The sequence below is a fragment of the Calypte anna genome, chromosome 4B, assembly GCF_003957555.1.
Source record: "Calypte anna isolate BGI_N300 chromosome 4B, bCalAnn1_v1.p, whole genome shotgun sequence".
In the NCBI taxonomy this organism is placed as follows: Eukaryota; Metazoa; Chordata; class Aves; order Apodiformes; family Trochilidae; genus Calypte; species Calypte anna.
In genome coordinates, this window is record NC_044249.1 from 7,417,907 (window position 1) to 7,432,909 (window position 15,003).

Below are 15,003 nucleotides of genomic sequence, written 5' to 3' on the forward strand. Positions count from 1 at the left end.
ATCAATATTCAGAGATGCATCTGCTGTGATATGTTTGACACGTTTTTGTTTTGAAACACACAACTGGCATTATAGGCTAAACTGATTTACCTAATTCTCTAACTTCATTAAAGACAATTATGCCTACAGTTTCCCAGAGCACAGAAAAACCTGAAACTGCCATTCACGCTCTCTCCTGAGTCCTCTTTTTTGATTGCAAAGTCTTAAGGGTCAGAAGGGTTATAGAGGCTTTCTGGAAAAACAAAGAAGGGTTGCAATGATAATGAACCAGACAGAGTAGAGAATAATTAATAGTATAACAGAATGGTTTCTGATGGACGGGACCTTCCTTTCAGTTGGAAAGGACCTTAAAGACCATCTTGTTCCAACCTCCCTGCATAGACAGGAACACCTTCCACTAGACCATGCTGCTCAAAGCCCCATCCAATCTTGTCTTAAACACTTCCAGGGACAGGGCATCAACAGCATCCCTGTGAAACCTGTACCAGTGTCTCACCATGCTCACACTGAAGATTTTTTTCCTAATATCTAACCTAAATTACCCTCTTCCTGCTTAAAACCACTCCCCCTTGTCCTATCACTATATTTCCTTGTGAAAAGTCCCTCCCCAGCTTTCCTGTAGCCCCTTCAGGTACTGGAAAGCCTCAACAAGTTCTCCTCAGAGCCTTCTCTTCTCCAGGATGAACCAACCCAACTTCTCAGCCTGTCCTCACAGCACAGGTGCTGCAGCCTCCTGACCATCTTTTGGCCTCCTCTGGACTCACTCCAAGAGCTCCATGTTCTTTCTGTGCTGGGGGCTCCAGAACTGTTCCCAGTACACCAGGAGGGATCTCATGAGAGCAGAGCAGAGAGGAGGAATCCCCTCCTGCTGGCCATGCTGCTTTGGATGCAGCCCAGGGTGCAACTGGCTTTCTGGGCTGGAGGTGCAAATTGCCAGCTCATGTTGAGCTTCTTATCATCCAAACCTCAAAGTTTTTTCCTTGTGGCTGCACTCAATCCATTCTCCACCCCACCTGTATTTGTGTTTGGGATTGCCCCAACCCACATGCAGGACCCTGTACTTGGCCTTGTTGAACTCCATGCAGCTTGCACAAGCCACCTCTCAAGCCTGTCAAGGTCCCTCTGGATGGGATCCCTTTCCTTCAGCATGTCAGTTCTGTTTCATATGAGGAGATCCTTAAAAAAAATCAGAGCATTTCTCCTGTAAAGAGGCAAAAGTTCAATTGCACTAATTTGAGCTCTGGTCTCAGCAGACCTTACCAGCAGGACTATGTCTGGCAAAAGCTCCCCACAGAGCAGTGATGTTGGAAGAAGCACTGGTAATTTAGGAAGTGGTGAGAACAACAACCACAAAGGAAAGACTGAGTTGATACTGCAGGCAAATAGCAGTGAGCACTCTGCCTTCAGCTGGATCATGCCAGAAGTTACACCCATGGAGCTCTGACTGCTTCCAACACCTGAGAGGGTTGTATCAGGATCTCATCCAAAGTGTAACATATGGAACAATCTTCTGCCTGACCTCCTCATCCTATGGATCTGAAGGAAAAAGCAGAGCCTGTGGTTTTCCCACTGAAAAAGCCTGCAAGGAGCAGAACAGCACCTGAATTCTGCCAGACAGGTAGTTACTCCTCAGACAAATCAGTACTTGGGTGGGGGGCAGATACATTTAGATCAATAAACACAGTCTTTTCCTGACACTGCCTGACTCTGAAGGACACATCTTTCATTTACTTTATTGTAGGGCAAGAAAAATCTCATAATTTTTATCAAAAACTTTATGACTAAAAAGTATTGTGAAAAAGTATGGGATAATACTTGGATAATAATAATGGGATTAATTTGTGACTGTTTTTTCACAAGCATACAAAAGTTAACACTTAGTAACATGTACAAGCCAGCAAAAAATAATGATCCTGGGTGCTATTTAACTGCATAACTCTTACTTGTGGGATACATACACAGATTGTTACTGAAGTTATGAATGCGGGACACGAAACTTCAGAATTTAGACACTTTCCCTTGGTTTTATAATGTTTTTCATATTTCATATTAATAGCATTAAAATATAAGGAGTAAACTGGATACTGCTATTGTTTATATTTAATTCATAGTCCTGTTTCTCTTCCTGGTGTTGATAAAGCAGATACCTCTTCTTCAGACTCATTAAAGAGATGTGTATGCTTATGTGTGTGCAGAACTGCATGTAGGAACACTGCTGTACAAGTTTTCAGCCTTGTAAAAACATTCTAAATGAACATTGTTGTAATAAGCTCAGTGTTCTGACAATAAAGAACTCTAAGTAAAAGACCAAAAATACTGTGGTATTTGTATTTTCATTGCATGCACACAGCATGTTGATCAAAAATGGTCTAAGAGCAGCCAGATGATACATTTTTACTATGCCTTAACAGTGAGAAATCATACTGTCAACTCAGCCAGTTACTCAAATTGTAACTGGTGAATTATTACTATGGCAAAAGCTATTGCTTGCTCAAATACTGTCATAAAAGCTGATTACAGGTCTAATGGACCTTGCTTCAAACTCAATCTGTAATCCTCCATTTAAGGAAAGGAAGCATCAACAACTGGGATTCACAAAAAAAAGCTTTGTTTAATCTAGTTGGAAAGAACAGGTTTTCTAGTATATGAAATTATGAAATCTTGCATCAGTTTTCCTAAATAAAATTCAAAAATTGTAAGGCCCGCTTTTACATCTACTTTGCAAAGTGATAGCTGCCATCTTCTGTCCTCTGTCTCTTCTTTGGGCCAGTGCTGATGGTAGCTGGAAAACACCCTCTGAGGACTGGGAAGACCCCAGGAGTCAGATAGCTGTGGGGCACGTGGGGAACCCACTGTGAAGAATTTCATTAGCTCAAAAAAGGAGACAATTATCCACACACCTAAACTGCTGCCTCAGATTATTTGTCAAAAACAATCCAAGCAGGATTTTAGCTTACCTGATTGTGTGAAGGAACACAGGCTTTGCTCCAAGGGGAATTCTGGGCTCAGTTTTGAAAATGTGAGATACAGGTATTCTACCAGGTGCACTTTCATTGTTAAATATAATTTTAGCTGTACTTAGAGATTGATGGTGCACTTGAGACAGTCAATGGCATTTCAAATGCTTTGATTGTACAGGCTTTAACAGCTTCATGAGTGTGCTCTATCAGACTTTAAACAAACTTAGTTGTGTTTTGGGTCCAGCCTGTGCTACAGATTAGATAAAAATTGCACTCCAGTGTTCCATCCAGGATGGATCTATCCTATTCAAGTTACAGTTAAACTGCAACTGTTAAACAGAGATGTTAAAATCACTGATTGCCCCATGAATAAAGCATCAAGTTTGTATTTTATTTTTTCTGAAAGGGACGATAATCTGGGACCTAAAGAAAACTCCAGGTACAGTTAAAATCTGAATATACAAACTACCAAGCATCTTGGATTCCCATTCAGCAGGCATAAGGGGTTTTTAGTGTCCTACCACTTTGGAAGACAATAGGCATTAGGGGGGGCATGAAGTGCAAACATTCTGTTTTCTATTACTCCTTTTGTATTTATTTCAATGAGAAGAGCTATTTTTGGGAAAAATGTATTACATGGCCTCACTTCAGTCAGAAAAGGACTTCGAGCTCTCAGATATTTATACTGCAATACTGTGCTCCCATTTAAATCACAAAATTCCTATCAAAATTCCTGCTTTGTTGCATGACTCTTCAAGGATCTTCCTGTACTCACTAAACATCTATCAGCTTCTCTGTCAGTAAGCAGACATTCTCTACAATGAAAAACAGGAAATAAAAAAATAGTAAATGTAAGTTTATACATACACTTTGATATCTACATGCTTTATGTTTGGGTTCAGCATCTGGTTAATAGATTTGCTCCTATCTCAAAGGCTTATTTCAATAAATTAAAAGTAATTACGTGATCAAAGGCAATTAAAATTCTAAAACTGGGAAACTAAGTAAAAAATCCAAAGGAAGCATGAATATGTTCATTTATGAGCAGGAAAAATATTTTTTGGACAAAGTAAAACAGAGATGATGGGCAATTGCCTGTTAAAATCATGTTTATTTTGATACCTATGACATTTTGCAAAAAATCAGCCTACTGGTGTAATGAATAAGAATTAAGAGCAAATACTGTACCAGGAAGGATCTAGAACTGGTGTCTCTGGAAGAGGTCACGGGAGCATCGAAGCACTTGTTTTTTTATCAAGTTCTGTTATTAAAAAAACAAATAAACAAACAAGAAAAAACTGTATTAGTTCTTTTGATGTAAAATATTTGTAATAGCCACAGCCTTAGAAAGTTTATTTGAACAACATTTAATACAGTAAAAAATCACAAGGGAAGGAAATATTAGACAGCACAGGTGAGCCACATAAGATATAATCCTAGAAATACTGAACTGACAGGGATTTCTGTTCTTATTTCTTGCCCTCCTGTGTAGCAGGTCTCAAACAGGCTGGTTTTGTAGGATAGGTCTCGGTGGGACCAGCTGTGGAACGTGCAAAGAAGATGCATTTGGGTGAAGATGACAGCAGGCAGGAAGACCAGGAGTGACCAGAGCAGACAGCAAGAGCAAGGTGAGGGGCTGGATCAGTAAGGCTGCCACCTCCCAGTGGGATCCTAATGGGATGTGGGAGCAGGGAGCAGCAGGCAATGGTTCAGCTCTGCAGCTTTTGGCAGCCACTCTCTTTGCTTCCCTGAGCTGTGCTGCTCAGCCTTGCTCCTTCCTCACTCCATTTCCACACCAAACACCAACTTCCTTGCTGCACTTTCTGTGCTGCTCCCAGCACCTCTCCAGCAGCACATCTGCCTCTCCCCAGCTACAGCCACACCATCCCTGGGGGATTCTTCCTGATTTTGGGCTCACCTCCTCAAAGGAAGGAAGTGCACATGTATCTAGTGCATCCCTGACATCTATTTGTCAAGTCTATTCTCAAAGGCTCCTGATGAAGGCCATTTCACAAAACCCCCTCTCTCTCCTCCAGTGCTTCACAGTCTGCTTCATAGCTTGGATTCTTCCCTAATACTTGGGATAAATAGTTATTGCAAATTAAGCTGATTTTTTTTTTCTTGTTCTACCTTTGGTAGCCATTAAGAGCAACAGAACACTGTACTCTTTTATAACAATTCCTTATGGCTTGAGAGACTTTTCCTTCATTAATCTCTTTTTTGAGGTTAAGGCAATGCAGTCTTCTCAATATCTGAAAGCAGCTCATGTTTTCTGACCTTGGTACAATCCTTGGCTGGCTCCTCCTCAATTTGTCACTACCTCTTTGCAGTTTTAGAATTTTAATAACCTTTGATCATGTAATTGCTTTTAATTTATTGAAATAAGCCAATGGTGCTTACATGGCATCCTCTTTTTTTTTTCACATCCAAAATAAATACATTAATTCTGTTCTAAAGGAGATGAAAAATAATATTTAAAATGATGTTTTGCTGGTGGAATGTTTGGAACATTTGCAAACTACTAGACTGCTCAAGACTCAATAAAATGTAAGTTTTGTCATATCACAAGCTTTCAGTAAGTATTACTGCTAACTAGGACTTGATCAATATTTGTATACAAGAAAGAATAGGATAAGTAAATCTATGAAGAGTATCTGAGAATTAGCATCAGTTACCATATGATGTTGTGTTTTGTACAAGGGCAAGATGCACAGGAGTGGTTTCCTCTGTATTTAACAATGCAGTTATTCCAGGTAAAATTTGCTGAAACCAGGCTTTGAGTACACCAATAGTAATTCCTTTGCTAGCAGACCATGTCTAAACAAAAAAAAAAAAATCTAATAAAACCTAATTGAACACAAGGGGCTCTGCTCATGGCTGCAGTCTGCAACTTCTCAGCTTGGCTTAGCAACTCCAGCACTGTGAGGCAGCTGAGAGCCTTGTGATTCACAAGTGCCACCAAGGGCTCTGAACCACGTTCCCCCACCTCAGCTTTGCACTGTTGCTGCATTATTGCTTTTTCCAGTGGAAAATCTTTGTGGAAAAAGTGGTGTGAAGCAGGGGGATGACTCAAGCCCCAAATGTGACTGAATATGTGGAGCAACATTTGCATTTGCAAGTAAATAGACATAAAAATGTGTCTCTGATAGCAATGTATCTTACACACACCAACACAAGCAAAAAAATGGCAGGGATGTGTACATGACAGATAGGGAATTATAGCATAAATTGCTTTCCTTATGCACCTTTTGGCCTTTTGCCTTCCCACTTGGACACCAAGCTATTATTGTCTGATTAACAGTTCTACCCTCCCAGCAAATATGAAGCATATCAAGGATAACTGATGGAATACTGAACCATAAGTGTTTTCTTGGCATTTGTTTGGCCTGTGCTATCTGGGAACAATAAAAGCATCTCATATTCATAATGATAATACATATAAACCACCACAGATCACACAATCAAGCATTCTCCTTCTATCTTATTTTGTTGCACAAAACCCAGAGATAAACATTAATATGTATTAATAGCATGTAAATATAATTAATCTTGATAGAATGTTTCTGACATATTATCACTGCTGTTGATAAAATATAATTAAAATTGTCTGGTTGAATTTTTAGTGCAGCTAGAACTGGCATCTCTCTTCTTGCCATTCACATGTCTATCTAAACATCATTGCTCCTCTAAAAATCTCATTATTTGCCTCTGTTTCTGTGAGGAAACTAAGCAGAACTTCAATTCCTTTGCACAATATAATTAGTGAAAAGTCCTACAAAAGAATGAAAGCCACACCTCCAAAGTGAAAATGATCACTAAGTCCAGAGAGAACAGGAATTTTAAGCATCTCGAGAGAGTATAAAGGAAATGCAATGGGCAACACCTGTGTTCTTGAGCTTGCATGCCCAGGTGATGGGGAAGCATTTATGTTTTCCATTGCTCAGGGACTTCTGGACTTTATGAAACCAGAACTCCACTGAAACTCTCTCCAAATACATGAATAATCACAAGAGGGCTATTTATGGGCGAGAGCTGAAACTGCTGCTTAAAAAAAGAAAGGCAGTATTTTGAGGAGATGACAAAAGAAAGAATGACAGTAGCATGCAGAAGATGAACCAGAAACCAAAGACACAGGAATCTGTCTCTTTCAGTAAAATAATGAAGTAGGAGACACTGAAAATAGCAGGTCATGTGCTTGGAGACAAAGAAAGGGGTTCTCTGGACATTGCCAATTCATCCTTGGAACTCCCTGCTGTAGGATGCTGAGGATGCCCTAATATTCTGTGGGCTCAAGAAGTGACACAGAAAACAAATGGGAGGAAAGTCCCTAATCCCTCCTACTCTTCCACTAGAGATAGCTGGCTCAAGTGGCATAAAATCCTGTCATACAACACCTCAGACAAAAGACAGCAACAGTGCTGCTGTGGTGGTACAGCTGGTTTGCTGTGTTACGATGTTACATGTATTAGGCACAAGTGTGCAAACAAGGTCACATTTGCAATGGTTGCTAATGTGAGCAAACTCCTGCTATATTGTACATACACAAGTAGCAATATAAGGCAGTGTTTTCATTATCTCTTTTCCTTTAATAAAATTAGTCCCACATGTTCAGACTCACTATTAGCCAATTCTGTACTTTTGTCATAAAAGGGAGAGAAAGCAAGAAGCAAGGCCACCCCACCACATCCTTTAAACCCTCCCCACGATCTGGCAAGGTGTACCAGATCATCAAGTTGGTGTAATGCAGTCAGTGAGATATAACCCATTACTGTAATTTTAAAATTACTTGCAATCTTAAGGGTCATGCAGCTTTTTTTCAGTTATATAATCTGTAGAATGATGTACTGGAGTAGGAATAAAGATACAGCAGCAAATAACATGATTGCAAACAACATGTGTCCCCCCCACACGTTACAGAAGATCTTCCCACTTCTTTTCTGTCTTGATGAATGAAAACTGATAGAATGCTTCTTTTAAAAGCAGTTATAATGCTTTTTTTAAAAGCAGTTTTGGCCAACATGTTGCCAAACATGTTGCATGTCAGCCTTGTGTCCAGACTAGGTTCACTTGGAATGGAGGTAGTTATGGTTGGAGGTTTTATAAATATAAAGATTAATGAATTTGTACAATTTGGGCATGCAAAGCATTTTTATCAGGCATATTCCATTTAGAATAAGCTGTAAACCATATATAAGGGTTGTGTCAAAGTTTACTGAATAGGGCCCTTGGTAGCTAATGTAACCTTTCTCCAACAAATCAAAGGTATTGTTCTATGCTCACATGAATATACAGTAGCCATTACCTTAAATTTAAAACTCACAGTGAGCAGCAAACAGACTGTGGGGATATGAAGGCCATATTGTATTGGTGGAGTCTGCAGAGATTTTCTTCATATGGCTTTGCCTGGTTGAAATATATGTTGCAGTTGAAAGCTAAAGGGATTACTTTTGAATAGTCATCACAAAGGTTGATTATATTCGTATATCATTTAGCTGGACCCTGCAGGCTATTATTCCATTAGCTGTGCTGGCCCTGCACTGTCAAAAAGTTGATCATGTAATGTAAAAAGGTCACATGCTCTGTTAAGGTATGTGAAATAACTTGAAACAGTAATCTTTTAAGAGCACTACAGCTTTGTACTTGAAGGTAGCTTGCATTTAAAATAAATACCTGCAAAATAGTTTAAATTCAATAAATTTACCTCTGTTTCCTATTTTTCCCACTTTGAGTAGGCCATATATAATTTGAGTAAGTTAATTGTACCAGGTAAGATGTTGGCTATAAACTGAGATTTTTTTCAATCTGAAATCCAAAAAGCTATGCCTCAAAAAAGCTGCATTTCTGGTGCAAAAGACTTGCTGATTATGTTTCCCTTGCACATACAAACACACACACATTTTCTTTCAGTGCTTAATAAAATGGATCTTCAGATGGTTCCATTATGTGGATGCCTTAATATTATTTTATGCTAAAACATGGACAGCACATTAGATTGAAAGCATCTTACTGTTCCACAAGGCAGAGTAATCACAGACTATCCCTAGATAGAAAATGCTCCCATTGGGGAAACAATACCAACAGCACAGGCTAATGAATCACTGTGGTTATTAAGCATGGACATTTGTAAGAGCCAGATGTAATAGAGATGAACTCTCAAGATTAGGAAGGTTAGAAGGTGGGACCAAGAAAAGGACAGGAGATGATCCAGCTGCATTTTAGACTAAGTTTATGGATGAGCATTTGCTTCAATACAATTGTGTCCATGCTTGCTTCAGTCTTTCTAAGCAGGCAGAAAAAGAGAAACAATTGAGTCAGCTCAGTTTTCTTTGCTCTCAGACCCCTGTAGGACAATGTGGCACAAATAAATATATGCACACATTCGAGACCCTTAGGGGTTATAGCACAGCTGGAAAGCAGACAGTGCTTCTTTCATTAAATAAAGTTGTTTAACTTAGAGAGTAAAAGAGAGAGTTGGTTCTCTCTTCAGTATACCCATATATTATTCAGAGCAATGAATGAGTTTTTATGAGTACAAATGAGAGCCTTTAATGAACTACAGCAAGCACTTGAGCAGGTAGGTTTCTCTGAATAAAGCTTTACAGATGGCTAAGTTCATGAATGAGAAGCAGTTTTTTAATATGCTTTTAAAGAGGCAGCTCAGCCTATGGCACTATAAGGAAAGTGCAAAATTCTTCTGGTTTGGGTGAGAAAACCTAACAGGAATACATTTTTTTTTCTCTGCCTAATAACTTCCACTGTTTACATATTCACCTTCAACAGTCCTCAGACAAGTTAATCTTCCTCTCTTACATAGTTTAGCATGTGTCAGACACCTGTACAACAATGGAGCTCTCTCTTGATCCTACATTTTTCAGTTCTGTTTATTGTGGAAATTATACATTAGTCTGTGACAATATAGGATAGCAGCATCTTTTGCACAAACCATTTGTTGAGTATCAATTTTAAATAATGGCTTTATCAGGTCAGGTTGTCAGCTGCAGGTAGAAAAAAAGGATTTTTTTCAAGGCCAAGATATTACACTGTGTCTTTTGTGTATCTGGAAGTTAGAGATATGTCACAAAAACGCTAAACAAATTTTGGTGACACAGAAAAATCAGCTTTTAACAACAATCACCAAGAGGATCATATCAAACATGAAGAAAACCTAATGAAATAGCAGCCAGGTTTGATTCATAGTTTTACCTTCACTGTAAAGCATTTTTGCATGAAATCCAAGCAATCAGTTTAAAATTTCAGTACAGCATCTCATCTCCATCTCTACTCCAACCTAGAGCAGGGAGTAACTAATGGGAACAACAGATCTGAGTCAGCCTCTTGAAACTTTCTCACTTGGAGGCCAAGTTTTGCAGCCACACAAAGCAAGCTGGATGTCTTCCCATCTGGTTAAGGTTTCCACAGTGCAACAGAAAATTCCCAGAAGGCCCAGAGAAAGGTTTCTTTTCCTTCAGTCCCCACCCAGATGCAGACAGAATTAAGTTCACATCTGAAACCTACTTCTCTCCTTGGAGGAAGTCTCTCTCCTTGGCCAACCCTGGGGGGGAAACTTCCTGAGAAAGCAAAGTTCAGAACAAAGGGAGGCTGCTTGCTTGCATGGTAGAAGCCAAACTGACCCTTGGCTACCCCAAGGAGTTGCTGAGGAAAGATCCTCCAAGTCTGCTGAGAATCATGAGCCAACACCAAAGATTGAGCCCACAAGCTACTTAAAAATCTCTCTGAAACAAAATCCTAATATTGGTCAAATTGGCATTTAATAGTCCTGGAGATCTTTTGCCAGTGTTTTTAAAGATATCCCTACAAAGCCAGATAGAGCTTAATGGTATATGCACAGAAGTTTTTAACAAACAACTGTAGAGTTATGAATGAAACCCAATTTCATTGCAAGGAGCAAAGAAGCTTTAAGTGGACTATGCTTCAGACAACATAATGATTGTAGCAAAAGCAATACATTTGTTCCAAATTTGTGTCCAAAATTATCATAGCTACATTAATTTTAAAGCAAAGCAAGCTGTATCAGGTGCTTGATAAATAATTACAATGCAGTAGATGTAAAAATCACAGATTTCAGGCATAGCAATGACTAGAAGCCTAACTCATGCCTAAATCAGTACACTGAAGAATTCTTTCTGCCTTTTCCCAAACCATTACAGACCTTGTCCTGTAAAACTTTTAAATACTCTGCTTGGGAGCCTACTTATGTGCTCACTATGCAACCTTCTTGCATGGCTACCCATACAGCCTCACATCTTCACTCCTACAGGCATCCTGCAGTAAGTTTGCTGAGCACTTGTTATAAAAACCTCATTAAAAACTGCCAGACAATAGCAGGACAACTCAGCACTGCACTTTACTGTAAACACCATCTTCTGGCCAAACAGAACAAAATATGGCACTGAACAGGGAAGTTTTGTGTTCAAATCACTGGTAGGGTGTGATACTTTTTTTCTGAATATGCAGCTTGTGCCTTCAAAGGAGCTGGCTGTCAGACTGCTTGGCACTTCTTTCTCTCAAATTCAGGTCCCTCAAAAGTGTCCCAAAGGGAGGGCCAACTCATGTTACTTAAACACCTCCTCTTGCTTAATTACATGCCATTAGCATATTGAGGTTCAAATATAGCATCAGACTGCTCTGATTATGAGGGCCTCTGATTTTAGTTCTTTTTGCTTTTATCTCTGCATTTTGATATTAGTGCTCTGTGTAATTTTGTTGAGAGTTTCTTTTTCTCTCATTCTCTGTGCTCTGGTTTTGGTCTCCAAAGGCTTACCTTCTTTTCTGTAGTTATATGTAAGACTACTTCATGGTAGAGATATCTGTATTTCAGTGTCCCCAGTGACTATTCTGCCTGGTGGCTCACAAACTGTTTATCTGAGCCTTCTATAAAGTATGAAGTATGGTTGTGGTTGTTTTGTTTTGGGTTTTTTTGTTTTGTTTTTTTTTCCCCTGGGAAACTATCTTCCAGAAGCTTAGCCAAAGGTATTTTGTGGGTACAGAACCTGAAGACAGTAAAGCAGAGAAAATACAGCAATGCATCTGCTCAAAAAACCCCCAAACAAACGAAAAACGGATGCCAGGAAGATTTTTTTTCTCCTTATCTGACTTCAGTTTTACATCTTCTAATGCATCAGCTAAGGGTATGTAGGGGATGAATCTGGAAGATCATGTTCTTTAAAAAGCAGACACATTATTCCTTACAGAGATACCACTCTTCTTATGACTAAGGTCTTCTGGGGAGAATACCAGTCTCTGTAGCAACTGCAGTTCTCCTCTAGGAATGATACAAAATGTTTTCATTTCTATCATAAAAACCCAAAGCAACAAAACAACTGCCTCCCTCCCCCCAAAAAACCAAAAAAACAACACAAAACAAAACAAAAAAACAGCTGCTGCAAATTAAGATTGATCCTTATGGAGGATCCTTGCATTTACATGTGGTGCCATGGATATTACGCTAGGTGAGATATCTCTCCTGTGGACACTTAGGAGAAGTGTTTTTTACTTAGATTTCTTTGCTGATTTTACTAGCAGATGAAGATCAGACCTACCTCTCCTCACCAGGCATTGGGAACAACAATTTTCTTAGTGAAAGTAACATTGAATGTTTGCTTTCTCCCTTTTAGTTTTTGGATTTATGGCCATGTTCTTTCAGACAACATGGGACAGCTTGAAAGGCCACTACTTGGCTTCTTTTGTCCTTACAGTAGAGAACTTTTGTCCTAAGTAGAGAACTTCAGCTTCCAGGCCAATCATCTACTTCTTTTGATAAGAAATAGATTCACATGAAAAAAAAAAAGATTAATGGAAAATGCAAATGGATTTTCTGCTTTATTGGCATTCAGCATAAGGCTTGTGAGCTACTTTAGAAAGTTACAGAACTATAGAGATCTTTAAGAATATGCCAGTAGAAGCTAGAATTTAAAAATAAATGCTCTGGTTAACCTGGGACCAGTCCTCAAGTGATGCAACCAATGCAGCCTCACTGAAGTCACTGTGGCTATTCCAGCTTTGCCAAAAGGCTTCAAAACACATCTTTTTTAGAAAATACTTGGCTTCACTAATTTTAAAACTGCTTTGAATTACACCATGCCACTCAGACTGGTAGAACAGCAGTCTCAGAAATATCTACTAGGCAAACAAATGTTTTGATAAAGTGAATGACATTGCCCTGCCACCCCTCAGCTGCAGTGACAAAGCTGAGATGAGAACCCCCCCTCTCAGTGAGCAGAGACTCAGGGAGGCTGAAGTGAGGCAGGGACTCAAGGCCCGAGGGAAAGGGAACAGTGACAGGAGAGCTGATTTCTTTTGGATCTCCCCCCAGACATGATGCAAGGGGAGAAAAAGAAACAGGGCTATTTCTGTGTAGCTGTCACAGGTTACAGTGCTAAGGGAAGGTTTGACTCTCAGCCCTGTCCCTCACAGAGGCATCAGTGGAAGTGGAGACAGGCACTGTTCCAGCTGCAGCTGCTGCCAGTTTGAGATGCCTTCCTAAGATGTGGTAAATCATCTGAAGTCACCAGACAAGAAACAAGGAAAGAGTTTTTTCCACAGGGCACAAGTTTGAGGGAGACTGTGGCAGATATAATTTTTTTTTTAAACTGTTCTTGCGAGTCAGATAATGTGCTTTAAAATTAACATCAATTTGAAAATAACACATTTTAACCAAATTCACAAAGTGAATGTGGAACTTCAAATTATTTCAGCTATCTGAAGCTGCTACAGACCTGGGGACACCTTGGCTGTGCCAGCACCTCCTTCATGGGGGGAACTGCGAGTGTCTTTGGAAGGCAGATTATGCCCAGACATTAGGTAGAAGACTCAGGGTAACAGCAATTTGGTACTGTAACATCAGACTGTACTCAGCTGAGTGTTTGGTACAGTGACACAAAACCAGGTCTTCCCGATAAGAACAACAGATATGCAGCTTTCCCCTTAAAATCCATGTTGGAATTGCATGTTCTGATCAAATCATGTTCCAACCTCATCAAAAAGCTCACAAGTTATATCAGACAAATTGTCTTGCTGAGAAATAACAGTAAGCCACACCTGCTTAGAGGTTTAAGAGTCTTCAAGCAAAGCCATGTTCCATCAGAAGGAGTATTCACAGGCACAAACCTTGAGGACTGCCTTCACTCCAGCAGCAGAGCCCTTGTTTGACCCTGGTGCACAAATTCATTCAGGCAATAAACTAGAAACTGCACTTTGGCTTCTGCTGGGTTCTGTTTAGATTGTACCTATTACATTATGAACCAGCTAAGAAGAATATTTGTAATGTGAAGGAATAAAAATGCCAGCCTTTCACAGAGGCTTCATTTGAACTGAGCAATGTTTTTTGGGGAACTCTACAGACTGTGCTAGAGCAGCATCAGTAACATCAGCAACTGCATCCTTTACACGACAGCAGCATGTCTATCAGGTCAAGGGAGCAGATTCTCCTCCTCTGCTCTTGTGAGACCCCACTTGGAGTACTGGGAACAGTTCTGGAGCCCCCAACAAAGAAGGGACATGGAGCTGTTGGAGGGAGTCCAGAGGAGGCCCCAGAGATGCTCAGGAGGCTGGAGCACCTCTGTTGTGAGGACAGGCTGGGAAAGTTGGGTTGGTTCAGCCTGGAGAAGAGAAGGCTTTGAGGAGAACTTGTTGAGGCTTTCCAGTACCTGAAGGGGCTACAGGAAAGCTGGGGGAGCGATTTTTACAAGGGTGTGTGAATAATTTTAAGCTGGAAGAGGGTAGATTTAGGCTGGACATTATAATGAATTCCTTAGGGTGAGCATGGTGAGACACTGGCACAGGCTGCCCAAGGAAGCTGTGGCTGCCCCATCCTTGGCAGTGTCTCAGGCCATGTGGGATGGGGCTGGGATCAGCCTGGGATGGTGGGAGGTGTCCCTGCCCATGCAGGGGGTTTGAACTGGATGAGCTTTAAGGTCCCTTCAAACTCAAACCATCCTGTGCTTCCATGACCTCCTGTGACCACGCAAACCTAGCGTGCAGGTAGGGAGGGCAATGGGTGACAGGGGCTGACCCACCTCACTGC

General features: G+C 40.3%; 1 protein-coding gene across 1 annotated transcript in view; it reads right to left on the reverse strand.

The window, feature by feature from the left end:
• Nucleotides 1-4,162: 4,162 nt before the first annotated feature.
• TTC29 (tetratricopeptide repeat domain 29) overlaps nucleotides 4,163-15,003 on the reverse strand; it is a 115,549-nt gene continuing 104,708 nt past the window's right edge. The window contains 1 exon segment of the mRNA XM_030450708.1: nucleotides 4,163-4,221. Coding sequence (XP_030306568.1) covers nucleotides 4,184-4,221 — 38 coding nt within the window. The 3' untranslated portion in view covers nucleotides 4,163-4,183.